The sequence below is a fragment of the Lepisma saccharinum genome, chromosome 7 (assembly GCF_977018435.1).
Source record: "Lepisma saccharinum chromosome 7, izLepSacc3.1, whole genome shotgun sequence".
NCBI lineage: Eukaryota > Metazoa > Arthropoda > Insecta > Zygentoma > Lepismatidae > Lepisma > Lepisma saccharinum.
This window is the reverse complement of record NC_139235.1, coordinates 35,845,206-35,856,978: the sequence shown is the minus strand read 5'-3', so window position 1 is coordinate 35,856,978 and position 11,773 is coordinate 35,845,206. Positions and strand designations below refer to the sequence as shown.

The 11,773-nt window shown below is 38.8% G+C and overlaps 2 protein-coding genes across 5 annotated transcripts in view; one reads left to right on the top strand and one right to left on the bottom strand.

Annotated features, from left to right (window-relative positions):
* Window positions 1-11,773, top strand: part of LOC145989806 (peptidyl-prolyl cis-trans isomerase FKBP2-like) — a 221,684-nt gene that overhangs the window by 157,607 nt on the left and 52,304 nt on the right. The gene's annotated exons all lie outside the window — the stretch shown is intronic.
* Window positions 1-11,773, bottom strand: part of LOC145989805 (peptidyl-prolyl cis-trans isomerase FKBP2-like) — a 42,943-nt gene that overhangs the window by 7,117 nt on the left and 24,053 nt on the right. For all 4 annotated transcript variants that reach the window (XM_083125161.1, XM_083125163.1, XM_083125162.1 and 1 more), the window contains exon 3: window positions 9,051-9,163. In XM_083125161.1, coding sequence (XP_082981287.1) covers window positions 9,051-9,163 — 113 coding nt within the window. The remainder of the gene's footprint in view (window positions 1-9,050; window positions 9,164-11,773) is intronic.

Sequence of the window (11,773 nt, the reverse complement as noted above, 5' to 3'; positions counted from 1 at the left end):
TGATACAGTGTTGCACATTCAAAACCTCCAAACGATCCCCATCGGCACAAAACTCTTTCAAGGATATAAACTTAAGCAGGACGTTACTGGTCAAAACTATGATTAAAATGTTTTATTATCTGTGGCTCTTAACATCGTTTCTAAAGCGTATTTATTTGTGCATATAAGAGCAGAACTTGGATGAATTACAGAAGAACTTTTGCGTGTTATAACACAGGTTAGTGATCGTTTTGCAATATTTATATAAATGTCTGCATATGTCTATAAAAATAAGCGGGCATTACAGGCCGCAAATGTCGGCATCTCCGTCAGCGCCGCTCGCCACGCTTCTCCCGATCTCTCGGCTGCAGATCGAAATGAACGCACTTGACATTAATTTTCTTGCTTTTATACAAATTTTATAGATCTTCAGTACACGCAAGCTAGATAATAAATATATGATATTATATCTTTTTACATATTCATGTAATAATAAAAATGCAATATTATTAAATTTAAATATTTAATTAGTATTTAATTTAATTACAACTTAGTTATATTAATTTAAAGATTTACATTATTGTTGCTATTATTATTATTATTGAGACGGTTGGTTCAGATCCCCCTCCGAAAAAAATTCTAGATACATGCCTGAACGTGGACTACCTGTTGAGGCAGCATATACGAATACGAATATGTTTGTCCTCTTCAACGCGTTGCCCTGGGAGGGGGGGGGGGGGGTTGGCAGAGGGTACGCCTAATCAGTGGCGAGCGTGTTGAGTGGTAGACTCTCGTCTCTGGGTTCCATTCGATTTTGGTTATGTAGCGTCGCTTTTTGCAACTATTGGCTAATCGCGAAGATGAAGTTACGTGATGATATGATAAAATTGTTGAATGGAGACTGCCAAAGAACACGCCCAGGCTGGGATTTGAACTCTGGTGTCGTAGCGTGCTTTGCTGATCGCTGCGCCACAGAGTACGGCGCACTAAATTACAAAAAAAAAAATACTAATTATTGGTGTCGTTTTTTACTCGTATTTCTCGCGACGGTGAATAATGAAATATTTTATTTGCTTATTTAGCTCTTGTTTCAGATACACACTTGCTTGTTAAAGCTGTTTTTTGTTACGTCCACTTCATGCACAAAGGCTAACCGTGAATGTGTCTAGAGTTTAAAGTGGGACCAGTACCACTATATGCTTTACAGGGCGACGACGTTGGTTTAACATATACCCACCACAAAAGACAAACCACAGTGAAAACGGCAATTCGTTGATATGCACAAAACAATTATTTATTCACTCATACATACCTAAATACGTATATGTAAATACATATGCAATTACCAGGCTCCCGTGGTAGAGTGCTTATCACAGCACACTACGATCCCAGGAGGCCGGCTTCGAATCCCGACCTGAGCATGGATGTTATTTCTGAGTGTCTGTACATTGAGTTAATCACTCTTCTTCACGATTAGCCAAAAAAGTGGCAGAAAAGCGAAGAGTAAACAACATCAACCATCATATTCACACACAAATTTATACAGGGTGTCCCACGAACGGCGCAACTGGGAATTAAGAGTGGCGTTACTTGTAACCGAAACCTGTACATACATAAGTAATACACCAAATGTTAGCCCTGTCCAAGTAGGTATTTTTAAACATAGAAACAACAAACGGGGTGCAGTGTTGTTCATGCAGTGTTGCCAAATATAAGTGAAAGTGTAAATTTATTTTTCCACAAAGCATGGTAAATTGCATGTCAAACATTCGTACGGAAATTTGGACGTCAATTTCATCTATCGCCTCGTGTCTTATCAATCTTATTCAGTTTTAAGATGCGGTTATTTCATTCAGACGGACGGCCAACCTCGAGTATTGTATTCTATCAGCAGGAGAGAAATTGTTAAGATGACTGACGAAACGCTTCGAGTTAATGCTTTTGATGTGCTGGTTAATGGTTTCCACATGATTGTTGAAAGTTCAGTGAGAAAAAGCAATGTGGAGACCAAAAATGAAGCTGCTGTTCTCACACAAGACGAGCACGTGAAGATTACAGAGACGATGAAAACAGATAGAATTGTACTCAACAAGGATCCAAACTTCTTTTTGAGTGAGACCAATGAAAACATTACGAAGAAAACGAACATTGATTTAAAAGAAAATTATATTCTACTACTTAATGTAGAAGATAGGCATTGGGACCCCAACTCACACTCGCACCCAATTTGTGGCCAAGAGATAAATTTGCCTCAAGGAGAAGCCCTTGTCGTCACTCTTTCTCCTGCATGGAGGGTGAAAGATAATGAATCGCCAGGTGCATACATTGTAAATGACGAGCGTAGATATGGCATCGCTGCTAGGGCACTGAGCACTTCGCAGTCGCTCAGAAAGGCCACCGACGACCAGAATGAGTGCACTGGAAAAGAAGAGAGCGTCAAAGGGTCAAGCAGCCACTTGCCGCAGAGAGATTTTAAACTAAACCGTGATTTGCCGATAAAACCCCTGGAAATGAACTATATTATAGATTGTGCAGCACCCTGTGCTTGCTGCGACAGATATTTTGAAGGGAAAGCGAGGAGAACAATACAGGAAGCAACGAGTATTCCTCAGAAGGAAGAACTTGACAAGTTTGCCGAGGCCGTGACTTGTCAGCTGGCAGAAGACCGTGGCAGAAGACCCACGGATCATGACGAGAGGGAACCGACATCTGAGTATTCTTCTAGCTACGTACACGAAAGCGGTGACATTTACTGCGAACTCTTGTCCCACGGCGTACAGTTTCCTTACAATGCAAGAGAACTTGAAAACATGTCCGAGGCCGTGACGCATCAGCTGACGGAAGACCGCGCAGGTCCACGCACGAATCATGGAGACGCTCTGTCTGCCGATGTGAAACCACCTGGAGAAGCCAGCACATCGAAGGAAGGAAGCACTGCTAGGAACGTCTACAGAAGAGGCGACAACTACAGTAGAATTTCTTCCCACGGCGTGCAGGTCGCTCGAAAGGAAAAACATCATGAGAGGAATTTTGAGGCCACGACACGTCAAATGGCAGAAGATCGTGACGAATCGACCACGAATTATGAAGGCGCTCTGTCTGCCGATGTGAAACCACCTGGAGAAGCCAGCACATCGAAGGAAGGAAGCACTGTTAGGAACGTCTACACAAGAGGCGACGACTACAGTAGAATTTCTTCCCACGGCGTGCAGGTCGCTGGAAAGGATAAACGACATCATGAGAGGATTTATGAGGCCAGGACACGTCAAATGGCAGAAGATCGTGAGGAATCGACCACGAATCGTGAAGGCGCTCTGGCAGTTGATGCGATCTCGCCCACAGACACTCAAGATTCGGGGGACGATGCAACGCAACACGAAACTACTAAAATGGATCGCTTTGATGGAATTAAGGTTCAAGTAGAGGAAACAATGCCCTCGCAGCTTGCAGATGAAGATTCGCGCTCTCGACGGGGCGAAAAGTGTATCAGGACTTACGTTAGTGCTGAGTGGGAGGACACGATGGTGATGGTTAACTGCGCTGTTCAAGCAAAAAAATCCTCTTCAATGAAGAGCTTGAAAGGGGAATTTTTGAAGAAAAGCGCGTTAACCGTCTTCCAGAAGGAGGTTGCCAGCTTGGAAGCAGCATTAGTATGGAGGTGCGAGGAGCTTCAATCGAAACAGGAGGAAGAGCTGCAATACTTCCTGCTCACCAAAAAAAAAAAAAAACAGAGCACATTACACATTGAAATTCGCTACGTTCCAATGCAAGACTGTAAAACTGTTCAGGAGGAATCTAATGAACCATATAGAACAAGAGTTCAGGAGGATTCTGGAAGAGAGAAGTTTCTACGAGATGGTTGGGAAGAAAAAGGAGAAGCCGCTTATGCCTTGTTACTATTGCATTCAGTGTCGGCGGGGCTCCATGGGAAGTCCACCACGAGAGGAGCGAACCCCCCCGGCACCTGAGATTTTAACTTTCGCAGGGAAAAAGAGGGCAAATGATAGTTGTCCATACCGAAAACCAGAAGAAGAGAAAGGCAAACGGCGACAAAGAAGCTGAAAAGAGCGAAGATAGTCCCATATCCATAGTTTATAACAGTGAATGGAAGCGTGCGGAGGAAGAAATTAGTCAGTTCGTGGACTCCCAGAAGTCCTCACTGCAGAAAAAGCTGTTTTCTACAAGTGCGCTATCTAGATTTGACAAAAAGATCCAGGATTTGGAAGCAAGCCTTAAACGAAAGCTTTCGGACGAACAGATGGCTTCCGAAAACAGACTCAAATATTATTTTGAACAACCCAAGCGACTCGACCACGAACATGCTGTGCGGTTCATGAAAAGTCATTGCCTGTCAATTAAGGAAACGAAAAAGAATCTGATTGAAGAGCTGAAGTTGGATTTTAGAATCCTTGAGAAGGAGATGGAGTTCTATAAGGTCAAGACAGGGTGCTGGAGAAGGTTGTCATGTTTCTGCCGCAGGAATTTCTGCTTGTCGAGTGAAAGTGGCTTATGAACATATAATTGCACGGATTCCGTTGGAGTGATATTGTTATTTCTGAGGTAGATAGATGAAGAAGCATTCAATTTGAGATTCAAATCCGTCTGTAATTATAAGCAAATAAAGAAAAATCTTTGTTATGTGTTATCATATGAAGGGTGTTGAATATTATATGCCTAAGGTTCTATTGCTACAATTATATCTTGAAAAGGATAATCATGAATTTTACGACTTTGGCACTAATGTCCACTTTAGTTTTAGTTTTCGTTAATACACCATGTAGCTATATTATTATTAAGAGAGTTTTTATAAACTATTTAACAAATATAATTTTAAAATTAAACGTGCCCCATAAAATGTTTTAGTTTTCGGCACATTTTAAGAATTTCGCAGAAATTTATCTATTTTGCATTAATTCTTCTCCCTGCCTGTTTCTAAACAACGTAACTGGGCGTACACTTGACTGTTTCGTTGACATTTTTTCTCAATTCTGGAAATATTACACTGCGGAAAACTAAGTTAGAAGTTTAAGTCCGCTTTATGCACTGGTAGGCAAATCGGCGCTGGACCTATAATTTAAAGTGAGACCCGAACAACTATATGCCGTTGGGGGTATCGAACTTTACCACTACGGAATCGAAGAGGCCCTCGAGAAACAAAACGAATTAAAGTGAAGAAGGTTTGGCCGGCAATATTTCCATTCAATCCGAACAGTTTTCTGATTTTTTCTTTGGGGGGGGGGGGGGGCAGGGGGCTTATAGTGACTTCAATTTCTGGATTCAAATATAAAAAGGAAATGCATATATTTGGAAGGAAATGTATTTTTTTAATGGGGGAGTAGATTGTTGCATATTATTTATTATAAATATTACTGGTAGTAATAAGTAGAAGAGAACATTAAAATACATACATACATACAAAAGCGCTAAATGTTGAGACGACCAAACGAAAACAGAATGGAAGAGATGAATCTCTGGTACAAGATTGTGAAGAAGGAGATGAAGTTCTGCAAAGAAAGAAAACGATGCTGGATCATCGTTCTGCCGCCTCCATTTTTGTCTTTGGTAGTGGGCAGTTGTTTACGTGATGTTTAGTGGACTATGTCTTGTGTCATGAAGACGGTCATCCAGAGATTGAAAGAAAGAGGAAAAGAAGAGAAATAAGATAAGAAGCAGAGGTAGAAGACGACGGAAATGAAACAGCGAATACCAAGAACGAAATTATGCTAAATCAGAGTTTGGAACTATCATACTCAATTTCCTTTCTTTAGGAATTAATCCCATGTTATGTACACTATGTAGCCAAAAGTCACCGGACACCCAAGTGAACGTGACGGTCAGGCCAAGGCAAATATATTAAATTCCTGATGGGACAAGTATTATGGCTGGGGAACGGATTTTAAGGTGCAGGCAGCACCTTTGCAAAAATATAGCTGCTTTCATAACAATCGTTTGAGATATGTATTAAGTAAAGTGAACACACTTTGTTGCATCTTTTCATTATATTACCTTTTTTATCCACTTTTTACCCCCTCTTTTTTGTTTCAGCACATTTTTCCTACTCTTTTTTCATGTTTTGTTAAAAAATATTGGACAGAAAAAAAAATTCACTCTTTTTGAGCAGCTATATAAAATCCTATAGTCTCATTTTGTAGAGCGGAACGAGAGCTATAAAATAGTACAATATAATCATTGCAGACCCAATAGTTCTTAAGATAATGTAGCAAAACCCGCGAGAGAAAACACAAACTTCAACGTAACCTATTCGGCAGAACCACCGTTCTCTATGCGGTCCGCGCGCATTATATACAGAAGGCGGGCGCTAATTAATCCCCCATCAAAATACGCCGAATTGCAAAATCAAAATAAATTAGGAATATGTAAATTCATATACCTTTCTTGAAATTTCCTTGTACTTTCTTTGGAAGAACCAAATCCTTCACTTCCTTCATACCAGCTGAGGGAGACAACCCCCACCCCCAACGAACTGGCGGTACACTCAGGCTCTAAGGAGGCAAATTAAACCCTTTCGAGGACAACACCTCAAAACTTCAAGCTCCAGCCAAGTAAACAGGAGCAAAAACCTCTTCCCTACCCTAGAAACTCAGCTGTTGCAGTTGCAGCAGATAAGCATATCCCAAAGACGAAAGCAACAAAATTTTCCACTCCTACCTACACTCAGAGAACTAAATGTGTCATATAGATTGATGTACCAGAATGCATCGATTGATGCACTAAAGTGTGTTTTGTAGCTTCTTCAAGGAATCAGATTCACATTTGATGCATTTTTGCATATCATGAAAGAAACACCAAAGTGCATCATTTGATTCAAGTGAGGATTTCTTTCAGTCAAGATGCACTTTAATGCATCAGTTGATGCGTTTCGATGCTTCATGTAGCTCAGACGAAATGTTTAAGTGCATCATCCAAGAAGATGCAGGAAGGTGCATCAAGGAACATCAACTGATGCATTAAAGTACATCTCGACTGAAAAAAAAACCTCACTTGAATCAAATGGTGCACTTTGGTGTTTCTTTCACGACATACAAAAATGCACCAAAATGCATGAAATGTGAATCTGATTCTTTGAAGAAGCTACAAAACACACTTTAGTGCATCAATCGATGCATTCTGGTGCATCAATCGATATGATGCATTTATTTCTCTGAGTGTAGCACCACCCTTCAAAAGAAAAGCCAAGTTACACGGGACATTACTTACACCAGTAAGAATGATGATGATGAAGACAGTATGGAATAAAGTCATTTTATCAGCACCTTCTTGAAAACATTTTCAGAAACATTTTTTTTCCTTTCCCGACCATAATTTGCACCTTAAAATCCTTTCCCGAATCATGACACATTAATGCCTGATCATGGTTCAAACCTGGGGTCTCTGGCTTGTTAGCGTGATGCTCAGAGCACTCAGCCACGGTGGCCGTCAACAGTGTTTCCCATTGTTGCATACGCAAATACCGTGCGTTCATTTCGATCTGCAGCCGAGAGATCGGGAGAAGCGTGGCGGGCGGCGCTGACGGAGATGCCGACATTTGCGGCCTGTAATGCCCGCTTATTTTTATAGACATATGCAGACATTTATATAAATATTGCAAAACGATCACTAACCTGTGTTATAACACGCAAAAGTTCTTCTGTAATTCATCCAAGTTCTGCTCTTATATGCACAAAAAAATACGCTTTAGAAACGATGTTAAGAGCCACAGATAATAAAACATTTTAATCATAGTTTTGACCAGTAACGTCCTGCTTAAGTTTATATCCTTGAAAGAGTTTTGTGCCGATGGGGATCGTTTGGAGGTTTTGAATGTGCAACACTGTATCAAGATTACGCTGTAGAAGAAACCGTTAAAAGTCAATAGTGTTCGTGAGCTTCCTTGCAATCCGAAATCTCCGAGCTCGAGTTTTTTGTTCCTTCGCGACTAGAAGAAGACAGAGTTGTAAATATAGTGGCAAGCAATGTAAACCAAGAGCGTGTTAATTTCGTACTGTGCGCAAGAGTGTTATTCTTGGTTACTTGCAGTTACTTGTTTGTGTTATTGTAGTGTGTATGTGTAACGTGTCAGTGAGACGATTGGAATGCCAGCCGCAAGATTCACGTTAGAACAAAGATTTTTTTATGTATGACACGTACCTACGTGAAAACAAACTCGTGTCGAGACGTGTGTAGGTAATTTGTACAGAAATTCCCATGCGTTTCAACTAAACACAAAGATACGGTTAGACATCTTGTCCTTAAATTACGAGAAACTGTATCGTTAAATTTTAAAACACCTAAGCAAAAACGACGGATTCTAACCGAAGCAAAACTCTATGATATTGGTGCAGCGTTAGAATGTTCTCCAAACAAACCTCTACGCCGTGTTTCACAAGAGGTGGGCGTGTCAAAATCATCGGCACATACAGTCACTAAGCTACTAAAATTAAAACCATACTCTTATAACACAGGTTAGAGCTCGTTTTGCAATATTTATATAAATGTCTGCATATGTCCATAAAAATAAGCGGGCATTTCAGGCCTCAAATGTCGGCATCTCCGTCAGTGCTGCCCGCCACGCTTCTCCCGATCTCTCGGCTGCAGATCAAAATGGACGCACGGTATATGTCCAGTGATGCTGCAGAACAACTTTTTTTTCTATTCTATTGTACAAATTTTAATGCAATTTCATGATCTTCAGAAATAGAATGTCAATAAATAAATAAAAAAAAGCCCTAATATGGAAGTAAATGTGAAATACAAGAGATTTGGTCACCCCATATCAGTCACATTTTGTTGCACAACTAGAAATGAGAGCCAGTCAACAAAAAGATCTAATCGTCATGAGGACGAATCTACAGGCGAGGGAGGAAATAGATACGGACATGCAGGAACCAGCATTGAAGGTTTCAGACTGCAATGAACTATAAAAAAAAGTCAGAAAGTGGTGCTGATACCACCTTCACACTTTTGACATATATTCATGCTACAGTACATTGCACGGCAGGTACAAGCTTAATGCAAATCATCCCTAAGTATAATTAATTATAGACAATGGAAGGTAAGAGTAAGAGTCATACCCCATCAAACCTTGATCCCAGCCTCTGATAACCTGGCCAGATCCTAAAGTGAAAGTCAAAGGTTGTCCCCGATCATAGCTATTGTCGAACTCGGTTCCATCCTCGAGAGTTCCCTGAAATGGTAGAAAAATATATTAAATCAAAGATTACAAAACAAGCAACCAATGAATATTTGAATTTTAATACATAAAGTTAAAGAGGAAATGAAGAATTCTACTTTTAGGATTACTAATCATTTTGCCATTTAAAAGTCAGTTTAAAATTAAATGCACTGCAGTAACTTCATCCTATCTTGTGAGTGAACAATCTAAAATTGTATTTTGGATAAAAATTCAAGTATTATACATGATTAAGTTAGAAAGTAGAAGGTATTTTACACATTATTAGTTTATTTTAACTTTTTGATTGACTTGTGTTTCCTGTTGTTTCCCACCCAAGATACCAATAAACAATTAATTTGTCCTTTAACTGTTACATTTCCCCCTCAACTCCACTAGAATAATTAAAGGTCTTTTTATCTAGGTTTAATATAATTTTCACCATTTGACAATTCACAGAAATTAAAATAAATTACTTACTAAGTGAAGAGACTGTGTTTCACCTGTATCACAAAATTTTTCGCTCATATTAGGTTGAAGCAAAAATAATGGCCGAATTGTTTAACTTTGTGTTTTGCAAATAATTTTTGCTAATACATCTCATTGATTGTATTGCATGTTTGTTTAACATATTGGGGTCTCACGACGGGCATAGCCCGCAGGGCACTTAAAGTCAATGTGGACGAACGATGGGCATAGCCCCGTCCTGCAGTATGCAATCGCTTTGCCGATTAACTACGGGCTATGTTCGTACTTCGTCTCATGTGCGTGTTCATTCAAGCCGCTCTGTTGAAATTCCGACCGCTAGGTGACTCGTGTGCTATTTTTATCTCGCACCTGGGACTGTTTGTGTTCGGGTTGATGTACGTTGCATTGTTTAGAATGGCGTCGTTAGATCCAGACTGTATAGCGGAAATTCCACCTCAGAGTTTGAAGTTAGCAACGATTTTGATCATGCAGATGAATTTGAAGATTTGGAAGGTAGGTTATATTCGTAATAATTAATTGTTGACAATATAAACAGTGTTGCAAACTCTAGTATTTTATGAATGAAGTGAGAAGAGGTAATGTTTTTGGGTCTATTCATCTTGCCTCTTGCTTGATTCTCCTACATGCACTGATGTATTTTTAGTTTTTCCATTTATTATTTTGTATAGTGTATGTCAAATGAAAATTTATTTTATTTATTTAGTTTATTTATTTATTTGTTAATTTTTACAGATGACGCAGAACCAACTGATACATTGTCTAGTCCTGTCCTGCAGGCACTTTTTCATACAAAAGCTAATTACCTGTAATTTGTAATTATTTTTTGTTATGTGCACATAAGAAGTATTCTTATGCAAGATTCAAAAGATGTACTGATAGTTTATGTAGTCAATTATTGAAATTTCCAGATTACGAACTTAAAATATCTCTATATTAACATTTGTTACAATGTTGTATTTTTTTTTCTTCTTCACGAAACATTGCTGAAAAAAATATTCAAAAATGTCTGAAAATGAAAATAAAATTTAACAAATTTTTGTTCATTGAAAAGAGGAAGTTCTGTAGATTTCAGAAATGTGTGGTAGATAAAAACAAATTAAAAATATTTTTTCTATGATTTTTTGAAAAACAACGAAAAACCATAGTACAGAGGTAAAAATGCTGTATTATGAGGCCAGACCCGAATGTGTTAATCGATCTGCCCTAAAATCATTTTCCTTACACTTCATTTAACTCGATTCTAGACTATTTACAATTACACTGTCAAAGCAAGAAATGTGCTCGACCGCACGTTGCACAAGCAACTCTGCAGGAGCAGAACGAATTGGGCTGTGAAAATTCTGCCTCACCCACAATACTCATCGGACCTCTTGCCAACCGAATGACTACCGCTTCTTCAACCATCTCAACAACTTCCTATGAGAGAACTGCTTCAACAACCCGGATGCTGCTGAAAATGCCTTCCAAGAGTTCATGGAATCCAGAAGCCCGGAATTTTATGCTACCGGAATAAACAAACTTGTTTCTCATTGTCAAAAGTGTGTTGATTATAATGGTCTTTATTTTGATTAATTACAGTAAGTTTAAACCAAGTTACAGCATTTCAAAATTGGTGTTCAAAATCGGCCATTATTTTTGCGTCAACCCTGTAGCTACAAATCTGGGAAAGTATTTTAAGGGTAATAATGTTTAATCAAAAGTGTTAAGTTTCATATTTCATTGCACAGAAACTGCAAGAAAAATGTTGCATAAACATCAGTAGAATAGTTACTTTAATATCAAAAACGTAGTCTGCGTGTCCCACCCGTGACAATCGAATGCCCCATTTCTATCTTTTTAAGTTTATACATTATTTAATATGTACCCTTGAAATTAAACATTAATAAATAAATTATGGCACAATTATAAACATTAATAGTTTGATTTTGTCAAGGCTTAATGACAAAATATAAAATTAGGTTTTTAAGTTGGTTTTCAGTCATTGGATCTAATGAAAAATCTTGTAGCTTCCTCAGGTCAACACCACTAAATTAATTTGATAACTGCTGATTTACAGTGCCATGTTGTATTTTGAACACTGAAAACTTCTAATTAATATTAAATGTGGAATCTATGATTATGTTATTATACTTGGAA